The 17,865-nt window shown below is 52.3% G+C and overlaps 5 protein-coding genes across 5 annotated transcripts; 4 read left to right on the top strand and 1 right to left on the bottom strand.

Annotated features, from left to right (window-relative positions):
• Positions 1-26: 26 nt before the first annotated feature.
• On the top strand, positions 27-2,433 carry J4E82_006558 (uncharacterized protein; the record flags this gene model as incomplete). The annotated part of the gene is made up of 2 exons (XM_051732814.1): positions 27-2,243; positions 2,299-2,433. The coding sequence occupies 2 exons, from the start codon at positions 27-29 to the stop codon at positions 2,431-2,433; spliced, it is 2,352 nt and encodes a 783-aa protein (XP_051587393.1).
• Positions 2,434-3,275: 842 nt separating this feature from the next.
• J4E82_006559 (uncharacterized protein) lies at positions 3,276-4,769 on the top strand (the record flags this gene model as incomplete). The annotated part of the gene is made up of 4 exons (XM_051732815.1): positions 3,276-3,605; positions 3,662-4,146; positions 4,201-4,574; positions 4,627-4,769. The coding sequence occupies 4 exons, from the start codon at positions 3,276-3,278 to the stop codon at positions 4,767-4,769; spliced, it is 1,332 nt and encodes a 443-aa protein (XP_051587394.1).
• Positions 4,770-7,610: 2,841 nt separating this feature from the next.
• Positions 7,611-10,722, top strand: J4E82_006560 (uncharacterized protein; the record flags this gene model as incomplete). Its single annotated transcript, XM_051732816.1, has 4 exons — positions 7,611-7,855; positions 8,098-8,273; positions 8,324-8,832; positions 9,007-10,722. 4 exons carry the CDS (start codon positions 7,611-7,613, stop codon positions 10,720-10,722), a joined length of 2,646 nt encoding a protein of 881 aa, XP_051587395.1.
• A 748-nt stretch (positions 10,723-11,470) lies between these two features.
• J4E82_006561 (uncharacterized protein) lies at positions 11,471-13,527 on the bottom strand (the record flags this gene model as incomplete). The annotated part of the gene is made up of 3 exons (XM_051732817.1): positions 11,471-11,931; positions 12,004-13,211; positions 13,319-13,527. 3 exons carry the CDS (start codon positions 13,525-13,527, stop codon positions 11,471-11,473), a joined length of 1,878 nt encoding a protein of 625 aa, XP_051587396.1.
• A 980-nt stretch (positions 13,528-14,507) lies between these two features.
• On the top strand, positions 14,508-15,746 carry J4E82_006562 (uncharacterized protein; the record flags this gene model as incomplete). Its single annotated transcript, XM_051732818.1, has 3 exons — positions 14,508-14,553; positions 14,604-15,500; positions 15,556-15,746. 3 exons carry the CDS (start codon positions 14,508-14,510, stop codon positions 15,744-15,746), a joined length of 1,134 nt encoding a protein of 377 aa, XP_051587397.1.
• Between the last annotated feature and the right edge of the window lie 2,119 nt (positions 15,747-17,865).

Below are 17,865 nucleotides of genomic sequence, written 5' to 3' on the forward strand. Positions count from 1 at the left end.
ACGCGCCATCTCCAACAACCGTCGCAATGAACGGCCCCCCATTCGCGCCCCCAGCTCCCGTCTGGTCGAGTGCGAAAGCAGCAGATGGCAGAGAGTACTACTACAACAGGCTCACCCAGCAGACGACATGGGAGAAGCCCGACGAGCTCAAGGACGATGTAGAGCGCGCCCTCCCTGGCACCGGCTGGGCGGCACACATGTCGAACGGCAGACGATACTACGTCAAGACTGGCACGACAGAGACGACGTGGGAGATTCCCGAGCCTGTCCAGAAGAAGATCGACGAATACAACCAGAACCAGCAGAATCAGCGCCCTCCCCCTTCAGGTCCTGCCGGATGGCCAGCGGGCCCAGCCTCGGGTGCGCCTGCCTACGACAACAGGCGCGAACGCGACGAGTACCGCCCCGACCGACACGATCGCCGTGATGACCGCGACCGTGACCGCGACCGCGACCGCCGCGATGATCGCGAGTCTGGCTTTGGCGGCGACCGGCCCAACATCAGCTTCACAACGGGAACCGAGCACCTCCAATTCTCAACCCCACAAGACGCCGAGGCTGCCTTCATGAAGGTGCTCAAGCAGATGAAAGTGCAGCCTGACTGGACTTGGCTGCAGGCTGTGCGCGCCGGTATCCACGACCCCAACTGGCGCGCCATCCCTGAGCCGGAGAAGCGTGAGGAGGCCTTCAAGAAGTACTGCGAAGACTTGCGCGCCCAGGAGAAGCACAAGGAGCAGGACCGCCAGGCCAAGCTACGGTCCGACTTTACCGCCATGTTGCGCTCGCACCCTGAGATCAAGTACTACACGCGCTGGAAGACTGCTCTGCCCATCATCGAAGAGGAAACCATCTTCCGCTCTGCCAAAGACGATGCCGAGCGCAGGGCTCTGTTTGAGGAATACATCATCTCTTTGAAGAAGGCGCATGAGGAGGAAGAGGCAGAGAGCAGGCGATCCGCTCTCGACCAAATCATGGGTCTGCTGCAGGGCTTGGATTTGGAGCCGTTTACGCGCTGGCAGGCAGCTGAGGAGAAACTGGAACAGAACCACGAGTTCAACAGCGACAAGTTCGAGACTCTGACTCGAATGGACGTTCTGAACCAATTCGAGAAGCACATCAGGCAGCTCCAGCGCGAACACAACGACAAGGTTCAAGCCGAGCGACGCAAGAAGCACCGTGTCGAGCGCAAGAACCGCGATGCGTTCCTCGAGCTCCTAGACGATCTTAGGAAAAGTGGTTTGCTCCGTGCCGGTACCAAATGGAAGGACATTCACGATACTATCCAGGACGACCCGCGCTACACGGCTATGCTTGGACAGAGTGGGTCGTCGCCACTTGATCTATTCCGCGATGCTCTGGAGGAAGAAGAGGGCAAGTTCCGCACCCTGCGCCGAAGAGCGCTTGACGTGCTGGAGCAACAACGCTTCGAGGTTACCACAGCGACCCCTGTGGAAGAGTTCCTTAACATTATGCGAAAAGATCCTCGCACCGCTGATATTGACGAACAGTCCATGCATAGCATCTACAACTACGTCCTTGCTAAGGTCAAGAAGCGCGAGGAGGAAGAGCGTCGAGACGAGGAATATATCGAGCGCTCAGCTGTGGACAAACTTCGGTCTGTGATCAAGCACCTTGATCCACCAGTGTCTCTATCAGACACTTGGGAAGTGGTACGTCCCCGCGTTGAAAAGACAGACGAGTATCGCGCACTGAAATCAGATACCCTCCGCGAGTCGGCTTTCGATAAGTTCATGTCCCGCTTGAAGGAGAAGGAGAGCGATCGCAGGGATCGAAGTAGGCGCGATGATCGCGACCGTGATAGGGACAGGCGCGACCGAGATCGTGAGTATCGCAATGGGCATTCTGATTCTCATCGTCGTCATCGTACGCGAACTCGCTCACCTGAACATGATCCGTACGCTGCAGAGCGCCGTCGTGCGGTGCAGGACAGGGAGGCGCGCTACAGGAACAACGACAGCACAGGCTTATCTCCTCCCCGACGCCGTGAGCGCCGAGATGACGATCGCTATGAGCGCTCTCGTCGCAGCCCCGGTGGTGATCATTACGGGCTTGAGCGTCGCGAGCGTGAAGTCGAGCGCGAGCGATCCTACGTTAGCAGGGCCGACCCTCGTGAGGCCACCGTTAGTCTGCTTGATTATGGCGATAGCGGCGGTCGCACCTCGTCGACTCGACGCCGTCGGGAAAGCGACGAGAGCTCTTCTAAGCGTGATCGTGAGACCAAGGTACGCAAAACTATGCCCCACGCACATCCATAGTACGAGACTGACTTTGTCACAGCGTGCCCGCTATTCTCCACGCGCCGCCGATCGTAAGTCGAAGACTCCCATCCCCGATTCCGCCGCCCTCAAGAAGGAAGAAGAAGAACGTGCTATCCGTAGTGGAAGTGAGGAGGGTGAAATCGAGGAAGATTAGGAGTCTTCCCTCGTACACCGCTCTCGCAGGAAACAGGAGATGCTCATCCATCGACTCGAAGCAGTCTAGTACTGTAACTACTTGCAAGTAAGTTGCGGTACTTTCTTTCTCTGCAATATGTGAATTTTCGGTTGCGTTGCCACTGCGACGTTAGCTCGACGATATGTATCATAGTCCCCTCGTAGACAGTGCCTACCGAAAAAGTACCTGAATACCAACATTTTCTATTATATTTAAAATTGCAATGGGCTTCATGTCGGTGATGGCGCAAGCAATGTGAACTTGATTTGATTTGAAAACATGAGTGATGCAGGTGACATGGCATTCGAATATTTCATATCGAGGTTCAATGAATGGATCATACGAGCTATTATCGGATTCGAAAACGGATAGGATGTTCTCTAGCAAGAATTGAAGGAGCTGTGATACTCGTTTGAGAGAGCACACCTTTTCGCGGTGTACGTAAACCGTACCTAGGTGTTCAGGTACCTTGAATGTGCTCACAATGTTCTACCTTTTTAACATGCTGACGCAGAACACAACCGATAAATCTAGAGTACGCTTTTGTCTCTGATTGTAAATGCTTACAATTACCAGCACAAGTAATACGGCTTTGCGCCACAATCAGCTGTCGGTACATGACATGCCAAAAGCGTGTAATCCTGGCCAACCTCGGCTCACATGAAGCTACCCCGGACTCCACTTCTCCTCCTCAGGCGTAATCGGCGCCATCTATATACTGGGCACAACACCACCTGCATCATGTAGCCTATCCGCAGCAGAGCTCAGTCGCTCGAACTTACCACTTTACCCCCCAGTTTGGTCGATTCACCCGTCCCAACATGTCTTCCACCGCTTTCGTCCCGTTTTCCGAACCGCCCTACATTGTCGGCTTACCATCCCCATACTACAAAGAGACACATCTGAGATGGCAGAAAGCGTGTCGCGAGTTTGTGGACAAGCACATGCTTGAGAAGTCACTAGAATGGGACACAAATGAAACTGTCCCTGAGCATGTCTTCGAGACCTTCGCGAAAGCAGGCATGCTACTACCTACGCTGCCAGCACCTCTCCCAGTAGAATGGTTGAAGAAGCTGGGCATCCACGACATCCTTGGTGTGGTGAAGGTTGAGGAATGGGATTACATCCATACTATGATCTATGCTGATGAGGTATGGAGGCTCGGCTTCGCCAATACTTGGTTCAGGCGTAACTAACGATGTATTAGATGGCACGAACTGGACTTGCAGGACCCTCTGGATCTCTCACAACAGGCATGTCCTTCGGCGTTCCGCCCATCATCAAATATGGCAACAAGCAGCTACAAGAGCGCTTCCTCCCAGAACTCCTTACCGGCAAGAAGCGAACCTGCATTGCCATCACCGAGCCCGAAGCCGGATCAGACGTCGCGAACATCACAACGACCGCTACGAAGACACCTGATGGAAAACACTATATCGTCAATGGAACCAAGAAGTGGATCACCAATGGAATCTGGTCAGACTATTCTTCTATGGCTGTAAGAACCGGTGGTCCTGGACCAACAGGTCTGTCTATGTTGGTTGTGCCTTTGAAAGGATACCCAGGAGTCAACATGCGTCGCCTGAAGGTTGGAGGTCAAGTGAGCGCAGGCACAACTTTCATCGAGTTGGACGATGTCAAAGTACCAGTCGAGAATCTTATTGGAGAGGAGGGAATGGGCATGAAGTACATGTAAGATTGTTCTAGGAGTCAAGAAGTATTGCTGGCTGACATCCAATTTCACAGCATGACAAACTTCAACCACGAACGGCTCACAATTGCCATTGGTGCAACCCGTCAAGCGCGTGTCGCCCTGTCCGCCGCTATGGAGTACGTCCTCAAGCGCGAAGCCTTCGGAAAACCGCTCGTCGATCAACCCGTCGTACGTCACCGCCTGGCGAAAGCCGGCGCTCTTTTGGAGTCTCAGTGGGCTTGGGTCGAGCAGTTCGTATACCAGATGGTACACCTACCAAAAGCAACAGCGGATATCGAACTAGGTGGATTGACCGCTATGGTCAAAGCACAAAGTGGTATTGTACTGAACGAATGCGCACAAACGGCGCAACTGCTGTTTGGCGGCAATGGATACACAAAGAGTGGGCAGGGAGAGTTGGTTGAGAGTAAGTATACCGACCACTCGGGCATTATCGGCAGTAACTAACATGCTCACAGGGATCTACCGCGAGGTACCAGGCGTACGGATACCCGGTGGTTCAGAAGACGTAATGCTGGACTTGGGCGTGAGGCAGCTTGTGAAGAATTTCAAGAACAAGACCAAGGCGATGGAGAGACCCAAGGGTTCTTCGAAGCTATAGAGACAGAGCATTCTAGAGGTGTACCTGAAGGTTACAATCTTTGCAAATACCGACTTGGACATTGGCTACTGTCAGCTTCCTTACAAAAGCATTGTGATATCTTGCTCTGAACATAGCCCATATTTACGTCGGCAGGTCCTGTGTTCGCAACAACGCATCTTCATACGGGAGGCTCCTCACCGCAATTTACGGCTTGGAAATAGTCTTTGTCCTGTGTTCGTCATTCGGTTTTTATTCGGCTTGCTCCGAGTATTCTTTTCGTGGCTTTCGTAATTTGACTCAATATCATGTAGATCACGATGCTCCAGCTTCAGGTGCCTAACACATGACTCTGGTTACTGAGCTTCAATAGTGGATACGAACTAAGACACTGATTAAATCAAAACTTGGATATTTTCCGATTGATACTTCAAATTGCCTCCTCCTGATGATCACAATGCTACAGCGCTGGACAAGCGAAAAAAAGTGGAAGTGTCTGCAGTCATGCTTCAATCGATGTTACCAAACAGCTTTGAGCTGATGGTGATGCATGAAACATGGTGGATGCTGGGAGCGATCGTCTCTCAAGATTTGCGTTAAGGTGACCATTGCTCTGTGTTTGCACACTTACTGGGAGTGTGTAGGGCTATGGGAGAGCTATTGCGTCAGTCGTTGAGAGCGATAGTGTGCAAACCATGGTAAATCGTGGATATCTCATTCGACATGGACATGGTATGATTGGACAAATACGGGTGTGTAGATACCATACAACCTCACAGTTCAAGTGAGATAATTCTGACGTTGTACCTTTCACATTTTATTTTATTTTCCTGTCTAACGGTCGCGTACAGACATACAAACTTCGATTCGATACATGCAGCCACTTGACTAGTCGTAGCACCGATGATGCGCCGACCCAAGGATCTTCACTCCAGATTTACAAGGTGGAGCGCAAAGCTTATCCTGTGGTGAGTGTCCCGCAGGGTTAGTAGCACAACGTTGCATAGCCTCTCTGATTGCATGAAAATGCGCTTTTCCAGATGTTCGAGCGGAAAAATATTCCGTGTCCGTTTCCGTCCCAACGCCCGAAAGCTCGTACGAGTTTCATCCTAAGGCAGCCCTCGAAATGATGAATACACCAAGTCGGAGTCGGAGCGTGAAGACGAAATCCCCCAGGTGCCTAGATGCCTTGTCCTTGCGGGTGGTTGGACAAGGTTGATGTCGGCCGTAAGCCCCACACACAGGCTACATACCCATACAGCGTACTACGAGTCGCAAGATGGTAATCATGATCTCTGACTCTGCAACGATGACACGGTCAGTACTCCGGGGTACATGCAGGTGACCTTGAGCCTCAATCATCGGAGGACGGTCAAGGACCAGACCGCGTCGCGCGACGGCCATTTTCCCTGCAGATCGTGTCGCGTGGAACCGCTAAAATGGTTGCGTTAGACATGCAAATCCAAGGCTTGACATGGCCCTGCCATATGTCATTGTTACAGAAGAAACGACCGGTGCAACGCCCCAGATGTTTGAGTAATCCGGAAGGCCTCTCAGGTACCGACGGGTAAGGACGGACTGCGGCCGCGGATGCTCGATCACGATCGCTGATGCAGAGAAAAAATGTGCGGGAGGTGCATGAGGTTGCCGAGCGTCTAGGGGCAATCTGGAAGGATGGAACGTCTGCACCACTGCAGATTGGTGGTTGCGTTCTCACTGCCACATGCAACGGCATGGCGTTGTCCGAGACTTCACCGAGAGGGGAAAGCGTGTGTTCCCCGCAATTTTGGCTGCACGCCAGAGATCAACCTCCAGGCGTTCGCTAACTCGTCCATTTTGACGTTACCGCGACCACACAGTTGGAAAAGAGCCTTTGCTCCGAGCGCCGACTGCATGAACTCGCTCAGCCTCTTACGATTCTCGTTCACGTCATCCAGGGCAACCTTCCGTCTGCACACCGCGTAGAGCAACTGTCGCTGGAGAGCGGTCAGCCAGCTCTCATCAGGTCGCAACAGACGGCAAGCACCGTGCCCACTAAGGTTGACGATGCAGATTTTATTGGGGTCTGCGTCGGGGCAATGGACCTGTCCGTACGATTGGCAAAAAGCCGCAAACATATTTGGACGCCTATGTGTCCTCACGTGCACCCGAGACGGCTAGCACTTCGGCTATAGAATCCAGAGCTGTCTGGCTTGGTCATGGCCTTCCGCTCACACACTCCAATCGCGCCGTCGCTGGGATATTCATTTCCGCACTCTACAGCGATGATCCTACGCCAGGCTCGTCTTTGTGGGACTCTACGTGAATCGAATGTGCCGGAGACCCCACAACTTTCATGACTCGAGTTCCTGTCAGTGATTTGGGTACTCGCGTGCCAAACGTCTGTGGCAGTCAGCGCGAGCGTGTTCTTGGCGGTCACAAGCTGTAGGGCAGAGTCGGCTTTGAGCGAATCCAAGAACCGCGGCATCTTGCCCGTGCACAAGGAATGGACAGGCAGCTGACGTTGCCAAACGCGTTTGTATCCAGGAGCGGCCTTTGTCCCGATGACATCCGAGGGGTATCGGCGTCTTAGGTGCCAAGGATAAAGCGCCGACCAGCCGCATCTGGGGGACTGGGGTACTAACTAACGATCCCCAGTGGGGACGGGGCGGCGTCATGAGCGTTAAAACGCACCAGGTGAAGCGCGGCTTGTCTGCGTGTCCTAGCACACGACTAGCCCTGGCATGCAATCCACTCTCGCGAATTATGGTCTTTATAATCCTCGGGCGCCCCCAGACCCCTCGCGTGTGGTAGGAGTTCTCAACGCTATTTGCAACCCATTGTGCTTCCAACTCAGACACCAGACATCAATACCTTGTCACCATGTCTGATTATTCTGCATCCCCGTCCGACCATCACAACGAAATCCAAGCACCGAAACGAAAAGCCACCCAGGCCGGCCTCGATGGACATGCAACCGGACGTTCAGTAAAGAGAAGGGCTTCCAAAGCTTGTCAATGCTGTCGAGCTCGCAAAGTGCGATGCAATGTTACAGAGCACGGCGCTCCTTGCACAAATTGCCGACTCGACGAAGTCGACTGCATTGTGTCAGAGAGCAGGCGCAAAAAGTTAGTTCCACATTCCCGTGCAATATCCGGCGTCTCCACAAGTAAACCGCACTGTTGTTTGATCAACGGTTTTCGATATGGCATGTTCCATCCAGTGTCGTCATGCAACATCGGCTGGGGACTCGGTACTTTTGGCCTAGCCATTTGGACAGCGTTGCACCTATGGCAGTTGCCGAGAGCATTTGAGCCAATGACAGCCAATGCACTTACTCCAAATGGGCGACTCGTACTAACAGTTGCAGGAAATGGAGCAAAGATGACGAACAAACTACGGAAAACACAAGCGTAACAGCAACTGCCACACGCAAGATCGCGTCGCGTGATGCGCTCGACGGTGCTCAAAACCTAAATCGATCTTCGTCGCGAGGGTCACATGAGGCGGAATCGAGACGAGACGAGCATGTACCACATTCCATATGTATGTCTATTGAATCTCTTCGTTTCTGTCCTGGACTAATTGCGATACAGACCAAAGCCATGGCCATCGTATTAATTCTGTCGCGAGCATTTCGGATATCCAACGCCGTCTTTCCATCACTTCGCAGATCAATGGCCTGCCTACACTACCATTTTCGCCGTTTTCCAACGAACCGCGAGCACCCTTTTTTGGAAGTTTACCGCAAAAACCCGCTCCCGGCGAGTTGCCTCGATTCATCAAACCTCTTCCGGCCAAAATCGGACCTGATGAGATTGCGTATCTGGAGAAGAAAGGCGCACTGTCTGTACCAAAGGGGAATCTTCGCGGCGAAATGCTCCGAGCATACGTTGAATTCGTTCATCCGTACATGCCCCTTTTGGATCTGCATGACTTCTTGTCAATGATCGACAAAAGAGATGGCAGCAAAGGGAAAGTTAGCTTGATCCTGTTCCAGGCCGTCATGTTTGCCGGATCGGCGTTTGTTGACATGGAATACTTGCGTACCGCTGGCTACGCTACTCGAAAAGACGCGCGCAAGGACTTTTTCCAAAAGACTAGAGTAAGTTGTAACCCCTTCTCGGAAGACTTGGCAAATCGCGTTCGGCCGACCGATCCCAAACACGATCGGAGCGTTTCGGACATACCGATATTCCGTGCACATGCCAACATGTGAAGATTGACGGGCGTACAATGGACCGATAGCATGTGAACATCAAACTAATTATACCACCAGATCCTCTACGATTTTGATTACGAGTCCGATCGTGTGTCACTTGTTCAAGCACTCTTGTTGCTGACGTACTACTACGAGACTCCCGATGACCAGAAAGACACCTGGCATTGGATGGGCGTCGCAACGTCCGTTGCCCACACTATCGGGCTGCACCGCAACCCAGATAATACCAACCTGGATAGCAAACGCGTCAAGCTCTGGAAGCGAATATGGTGGTCAACATATATGCGTGACCGACTCATTGCACTTGGCATGCGACGACCGACAAGGATAAAGACCGAGGACTTCGATGTGCCTATGCTGACGTTGGATGATTTCGAGATTGCACCTCTTCCGGAATCGATCACTTGCCTACCAGCTGACTGCCGCATTGCACGAGACGTGGATGCGCAGCGGCAGCTAGCTATCATGTGCATTGAGAAGGCTCGACTGTGTCTGTGCATTTCCCATGTGCTATCAAAGCAATACTGCGTATTGAACAACAACCACGGACTTCAGAATGACCGCACAACCATGATGTTGCTTCCGAAGAAACTGGATCCCGAGACTAGTGAGGTCAAGGCTTGCGATGAAGAACTGCAGAAATGGGTGTCGGAACTCCCGGATGAGGCCAAGTATACAGACACGCCCAGCGGTGAGGCAGCAATTGATCTTGCAAGGTCACTGCTGCACATGGTCTTCTTCACTACGCTGTCTGCCCTACATCGGCCCCAGGTTTTACCAAACTCACAAGGCGGTCCAGCAAGCGCCCCAACGAAGGAGAACGTCGAATCTGAACTCCTAGATGTTTCTCGCCGAAATGTTCGTCGTGCAGCTTCAGCTATCACATCGATTGCGCAGCGTCTGGATGTAGGCGGTCTCGTTAAGTACCTGCCAACAACGGGTGTCACAGTTCTTCTGCCAGCAATCATTATTCACCTACTTGACATCAAGGCGCCAGAAGAGGAGACTCGTCGGTCATCTCTACGTGGCTTCTGCCAGTGCATGGCTGTCATGGGCAAGCTGCGAGATCTTTACGCTGCTGCCGATTACTCCGTGGCTTTCTTAGAAGCCGCCATTCGCAAAGCAGGTATCCATGTTGCTCCTGTGGCAGCTGCTCAAGCTGTGCCGATGCCCAAGCCTTCGCCCGTAACGACCGTAGAAGATCTGGTAGATGCCGGAAGACGACTCGATATGGCCAACACAACGACAACTGCAACGCAAAATGTACGGCCCTCAACATTGACTCCGCCGCCAGACCACGGCACTACTAACATGCTCGCTTTGGAAAAGCAGCACAATCAGCCCAATGTTACAGATGAGGAAGTCGCTCGCCGCCTCGAGACTTTCCTTGCATCTACCCCGCCAGATTCTGATCACGAGCACATGCCCAGTATCACTATTGCCGAAGAGTCACACCTGGCTGATGTCACGGCTCCTGCATCGAACTCCCACACAAACGACAACCTTAACTCTATGAATTTTAACAAATGGAGCACGATGGACCTTGCAGCGAATCCATTTACCAACAACATCAACCATCACCAGGATGATGAGATGCTTTTCTCTAGCTTACCACTGAACAACGAATTCGACGACGGTGACTTTGATCAGTTGCTCAATCTGGATGCAGTTGGCGAGGCGTTCAATTTCGACGACTCGGCACTGGAAAGCAACATGGGCCTTGGAGACGTAGACTGGCTTGGTGCTGGTAATGACCTGACAGCAGAGGCATAAGAGGAATAGCTCGATCATCGAGCACGATGTCACGATTTCTCTTGCATAACGGAAAAGTTCTTTTATGGGATTTCTTTGGATCTGCGGCACTTTTCTTTGCGAAGATATCCATTTCCTTGTCATGTTCTTCTGTGTACGCCTTTTGTTCAGATGGTGACAAATGGGATGGGAATGTAATAGGAAAAGCACGTTTGTTGGCGACGATGAAGAACGTTGCTTACATAATACGCTGTTCAGCACGACGATATGAATTGAACCACGTATACGACTCCATACTCCAGTATTAACAAACATGCGCGTGACGGTTTGAATCACGATGGTTGCACTGTGCATAGCTCTTCACACTCACATATTGATCAATGTGCCTAATGCAACGGGCATACCACAACTTTAGAATCGACACAATCTAGCCCGGTCCAGTCCACCGTTAGTTAGTGATCGGATGTGGCACACTAAAATCGCCCGTCGGAAGAGAACTATTTGCGCTCCCGTGGAGCTGGACCCCGAGATACAGTGGTACGAAGCGGAGTCGGCAGATGTCAAATTCCGAGATAGAACAGATGACGTTATGCAGTCAACACGATGCAGCATACACCAGTCATCATACCAAAATAGCTTGCCTGCTGTCGAGTGAGTGGACACATACACACAGCGTTGCTTGGTTTGACATGTCCAAAGGAGACAATACCTATTAGATACACCGTTACTATATCCCATGTCCGAATCATAATTACCCTCAATTATACTTTCAAGCCAAAAGAGTCTTCCTTATTGTCTCCCAAACATCCATAACGTTCCTCAAAGACCCCTGCACCGCACCTCTCAGTAGTCCTTTGACATCATCCAAACCCAATCCACTCTGCCTAAACCTCCACGCTCCACCGATTGCAAGCACGAGCGCGAGCGTCCTGACCACCCTCCGCGCCCTCATCCTCGCAATGCCCTTGCTTGTGTACTCGATATTCCAGTCGTTCCACCTTGGGAAGGTGCATCTCCGCCAGAAGTCGATTTGCGTGTATGGGTAGACGGTGGAATTCCAACCATTGCCTGTAACGTACCAGCTTGAGCAGCCACTCTGCCATACGGTATTCTTGAGTGCACGCTGCATTTCAGACGTATAGGCAACCTCAGCGGAGTGCTTGACGTCGACGGTGCGGGCTTCGTTTGTGAGGAGGAGGCGGATGAAGTTTAGGGAATAATTCACCATATCTGGAATTTATGTTAGTATTCATCTCCAGAGCAGCTTGATGGTGTATGCTAGTAAGGAGGGATAAGACTCACTCTCACTGGCCATGACAACGCTAGAGTGCCCAGTTGCTGTGTTGGGTCCGAAGATCATCATGAAGTTTGGGAAACCATCGACAGCCGTGCCTTGGTAGGCTTGGGCGCCTCCTCGATCTTCCATTACTTGTACTAGATCTTTTCCATCTTTGCCAATGACTTTGAGCGGATGGAGCCATCGTGTCGTGTCGAAGCCGTTTGCCAGGACAATGACATCTGCGGGTATCTCTCGCTCTGGGTAATCCTCCTTCTTTGCATTGGCTGGGTACGTCGCACCGGGACCGATGACAACACCATGTTCAGTGACCCTACTCAGCGGCTGAGTAGTGAGCTCGATTTTCGAATCGTTCAGACTGCGCAGCCACCGCTTGTCGAAGATGCGGCGTTTGCAACCGACCCCGTAGTCTGGCGTCATGATATCCCAGTACTTCTCAGGAACGTGTTTTCGCATGTTCTGGAGCGTCTTCTCTTCGTAGGCCTTCCTTCCTTTCTCAGCATATGGAGTATTGGGGAACATTCTAAGGAAACCGGCTTCGGCACCAGCAAAAATAAGGAAACGAAGTAGCTCCTTGAGTCCTGGTACGTTCCTCATAATCTTGGGGCCATTTTTCTCCCACCATTCATCACCACCGGGCGGTGTCGGAGCTGGAACAACCCATGGCGGTGATCTCATGAGCTGAGTGACTGATTTGGCGTTGTACGGCGCATTGGGTAGGCGGGGCACGAGTTGAGCACTGCTGCACCCAGTGCCAACAACGACAACGTTCTTGTCCGTGAAATCGACACTTTCATCCCACCTCGCAGAATGGAACATGTTGCCCTTGAAATTTTCAATGCCCTTGATCTCGTCAGGCCAGCCTCTTGGCTCGACTAGACCCCCGACGCAGCTGAGCACAACCTTTGATTTCACAATCTCAGTCTCCGAGTATACTGCATGCTCGCCCTTCTCTTGTGCGATCTTTATGCGCTCCTTGGATGAGAGGTCGCCCATGCCTGCTACCATACGACGGAGAGTGACCTCCCACAACTGTTCCTCTTCTAGCCATCTGCAGCTTTCGATATCTGTGTTGAGCTCAAACTTGTCTGTGATGCGGTAGTTCTCGCATACTTCGTGGTAATAGCGTACGATTTCTTTGCCGGGAGGGTGGAACGAGGTCCAGTTCGGGTTTTGAGCGAAGCTAAAAGAGTAGAAGACGGCGGGTACATCACTATATAGCATTAGCCCTGGCCTGTGGAAGATTGTTGTGGCGGCTGAATTTCAAAGGTTTGGTATTACCATGCGCATTGAACGGGCATATTTCAGGGACTTTCATACCATGCAACACCTGGATAGCGATTTATCCACCAAGTTCCTCCAATGCCTGCTTGACGATCGAATACGCGAAACTGATCAAAGCCAAGTTGCTGCTTCAGTTGACAGGCCATGGCAATGCCAGATGCGCCAGCCCCGACAATAATGACGGGATAGTATGTGTATGCATCCTTCTCATAACCGTTCACTCGTCGTATCGTTTCTGTAATCATGTTGGCGATGTTGCAACTGGGGCGCTGGTGAATCGGACAGGGGAGCGTCCGTCCTTGGAGTATGAGACGATGCACGAATGGCTGATGTAGAGTCGACAAGAGATTCGTTGGAACTAGATTTTAGCCGGGCGCCTTAAGGGGTGACCGAGTCGCTGGAGAGAGACGGATATGTTTAAGGTTGCGAGCTGGCGTAACAGCAAGCCTTCGGTAATGTGACATGTCGACTACTAACAGTGGGCTCAGTCCTTCATGGTGCATGGCATGGGCGGAGCCAGTCTCCTGAGCCTCGGTAGTTTGCCATAATAGCTCAGGTGAGGTCACCTAATGACTGGCACGACGGCAAGCTCGCAGCAAATCCTGAATCAGGCAATTCGACGTCCCCACGATTTAGTTCCGACCTGCGGTAAACCCCAGTTCCGTCTCTTTCTGTAAGGTTGCGTCGGCAAATTCCAAGGTTGTCAGCATGGACTTGCATTGACCCTTGGCCACCTAAGTAGTAATGTATTCGAGTCAAGGAAGGTGAAGGTGCTTGGTTTCTATATGCATATTTTGAGGTACGCAACATGGCAACTCGCGCCAGAGATGAGTGGGAAGTCGTGTTGTTTATACACAGTCAGGCTGAGAAATATATGGGTCTTGTAAGCCACAAGTCTGTCACTGCGCGCGCGGCTGGCTGACATTAGACCGGCAGAGAGACCTATCTTCACAAAATATACTCGTTGATCACTTTCCAGACAGAGACAGACACATTGCCCGAAAAGACCGAGAATAGGTTGGATGCCCAGTGCAGCGCGCTCACGTGGGAACGCGGCGGGCGCACGGGCGCATTGTATTAGGCGGTCGCGAAGTTGACCTCATTGACTGAACAGGCCTCAAGTCCAAGCTCGAGAGAAGGACGCACTCGACATTCCGAGGCATGCACAGCATTTGAACAGCGAGCCGTCTTCTCAGTGCTGTAGAGAGAAGCACATGTCAGCACAATGAATACCATTGACGGTTCCGACCGTCACGTCAAGACAGAAGAAGGCATGGGACCACGACTGCTCAACTGGCACAATGACAACTAACTTTCGCAGCCCCGCCGCCGTCACTGCTTGCCATCGTCCTCGACACCAATCCACACGCGTGGGCGCATCTGTCCTCTACCCTCTCACTCTCTGCCGCCCTAGCCAACATCCTCGTCTTCATCAACGCCCACCTCGCCTCGGGAAACGGAAACGAAGTTGCTGTGATAGCTTCCCATTCGCACAAGACGACCTTTCTGTATCCCACACCCACCGACCCGCAGCCACAGTCGCGGCGCGGCGACACAAACGGCCATGTTCAGACGAATGGCCATGCAAAGGACAAGGAACACCACATGGCAGAGAGTGCCAACAAGTACCGGCCATTCGCTGTCGTAGAGAGCGCAATCCTACGTAACTTCGCCAAGTTGCTCAACGAGACAAAAGAGAGCCACCTGGAAGCAACGCCTACAACACTCATAGGCGGTGCTCTCTCCATGGCTCTCACCCACATCAACAAGCAAACCATCCTCCATGCTCCCACAGCCGCATCTGCCGACAGTACCGCTCTTGCAGCACTCGCCGACTCTGAAAACACACACGTCGACCGCGTTCCCCTCACCTCTCGCATCCTCATCGTCTCTGTATCCGGCGACCTTGCCAATCAGTACATACCTGTCATGAACTCTATATTTGCCGCACAACGAAAGCGGATACCCATAGATATACTGAAACTGGCTGGCGACACTGTGCTATTGCAGCAAGCGAGCGATGCGACTGGAGGCGTATACATGAAACCGGACCGTCCAGAAGGTCTGCTACAGTATCTGATGATGGCATTCCTACCCGATGTAACAGCACGAACAAGCTTGATAGTCCCTAGCGCTGGCGGTGTCGATTTCCGTGCAGCATGTTTCTGCCACAGGAAGGTTGTCGACATCGGCTTTGTCTGCAGTGTGTGCTTGAGCAGTAAGCTGAACCACACCTATTCCCCCCCACTCAACCGAATGCTAATTGCAAACAGTCTTCTGTAACCCAGATCTTCCTGATAACCTCTGCATGACTTGCGGCTCCTACCTATCTCTACGCAGTGCTGTCATGAACCCGCCGGCGCTGATCCCACGGAAAAAGAAGAAGAAGAAGAAAGCCGGTACTGACCCTGCAACACCAGGGGCAAATACTCCGGTAGGATCTGGCACACCTCTTCATGCTTGAGATATCACCCGCGGATCTGGAAGCTCCTCCACCAGATCTCATGATATACCGCGGTTCACCTTTCTCGGACATGTGTGCATATCTACTACAGTCCCTCGGCTCGTGGCGCAGGCTAGTTCAACCGAACGACGCAAATTTGTCCACGTTATGGAGAATGTGGAGACTACGACGGCAAGGCGTAATAAGCCACTAAAACGGCTGTACGACCGCCTTCCCCTTCGAATCGGAAACCCTGGCAGCATAATTTCTTCTCCAAGTCTACGCAAGTAGCCATACAGTAGTACGCGCACTTGTGGTCACATACAGGAACGATCTCTCGGCGCTGTGTCCGACTGCTACGGGCCGCATCGCTTCTGCTGCCGTCGACACGGACGTGTCAACAACAATGCGTGCAACAGGAGCGTTCTAGTGATTACTGAGCTTCCAGAGCGTCGGCCGAGCCGACAATATGGATAGAACTTTTGGCAACGGAGAGAGTCGGTGGAATCAGACAGGAGAACAATACAAGACCAAGGGATGGAAACATCTCCGAGACAGTGCTTACAGAAGTTCCTCGAATCACAACTCGTGAAGCCCCATTTGACAGCCTTGTATCCATATCTCAACAGTCTCAGCCTACTCTCCTTGTCACTCACGTACCAATAGCCGTAATGTCGGTACTTCTAGCCAGATCGCGTCTATGCCAACTGTCATGTAGAAATACTCATGTCAAATACATAGATAGGGCAGTGGCAGGGTCCAAATCTTCAGGCTGAGCATCGTTCTCACATGTACCTAGCTGCGGCATCGATCGGTGAGTCTCAGGGATAGCGGCAACTGGCGCAGACAAAAGCAACATAGATCAATGCAAGACAGACGATTGCGGTAGACGAGGCGAACAGTGTATCCAGCGCTATGGTGTGATGCTATTCTAGACGCGAACAGAAACATGGTGAGATGACGCCAGGGGTGAGGATCCCCGTTGGACCTGCATGGTGCATCTGAAGGTTGTTGGAGGCGGCTGCGGAGGAGTCGCGGGATGTGGGCAGAGTGGCCGTCACGGCTCGGCGTGGGATAGGAAAACGGCGACAGAGATAAGGGATTTTGAGGCCATTTCCGACGGCATCCGGGGGGGCCAAGTTTGATCGACTTTCAAGTATAGCACTTGCAAACTCTAACAGAGTGATCACACCACAAGACACGAGCTCAAGACCCCAAGATTCCCCATACAGTACTTGGGAACGACAGGCTGCATGGTGTCTCTAATGGCCATATCTACGCTAAGCACGCACCTTGCCAAATACGGGCTCGCCCGGCACCCGAAGATGTTAAGCCAGGGATGGCCTGGACTTGTTCTCAAACTCCAAGTATCCGGCGTAGCCTATCAGCCGCTCTCACGTTATCACTACCCTTGCTCCTACTCTTCTCCCAAGCTGTGAACAATGTTTTCGAATCATTTCGCTGATAGCGATTGAGCTGTGCTGAGGGGGCTCGATCGACGCATTGCCTGATGCGACTTCAGGGCTCCCATGGAGGTTAGTTGCCATCACAAGGCGAAGCGAACGAGTGATCACGTCGATCAAAAAGAGATACAGAGTCACAGAACAGCCAAAGACGATCAAGACTGCTCCACTACATGGTGGAACCAAAAAAGTGATCGCAGCCAGGCCTCGCGGCAACCCATCGTACTGTCATCCCACACGTGTGGTTCGACAGCCGCAACAGGCTCAGCGCCGCGCCCCAAGTGTGGGCGGTACCCTGCAGTTTGGCATTTTGCTTAGCGACGGACTCGTAGTCGGACATTGGCTGACATGGCCTGGGGCCATTGCCTCTCATCCCGTCACCAGCTATCAAACACCCCACTGCCGTGGCGTTCGTGCATTCGGGAGAGGGGGATGTTCATGCCTGTTTGCTGGGAGATTATCAAAGCGGCATCGCCTATCCTGTAGCGGAAGCGATGAAGCTTTGATGCTCTTTCCTACGCTCAGCCTCCATATAGCTACCACAGACCCCTCGGTTTAGGTGTTGGTTCGTGAGCTTGTCAATCAAGCGACTCGCCTATCCTTATACTTAGCAACGCGTTTGCACATGCTCCTTATTTGAGCGTTCCCAGCGGCGACCTTTTTTATTTTTTTGCTTG

This window comes from Alternaria postmessia (genome assembly GCF_024291825.1).
Source record: "Alternaria postmessia strain BMP 2775 chromosome Unknown scaffold_39, whole genome shotgun sequence".
Taxonomy (NCBI): Eukaryota; Fungi; Ascomycota; class Dothideomycetes; order Pleosporales; family Pleosporaceae; genus Alternaria; species Alternaria postmessia.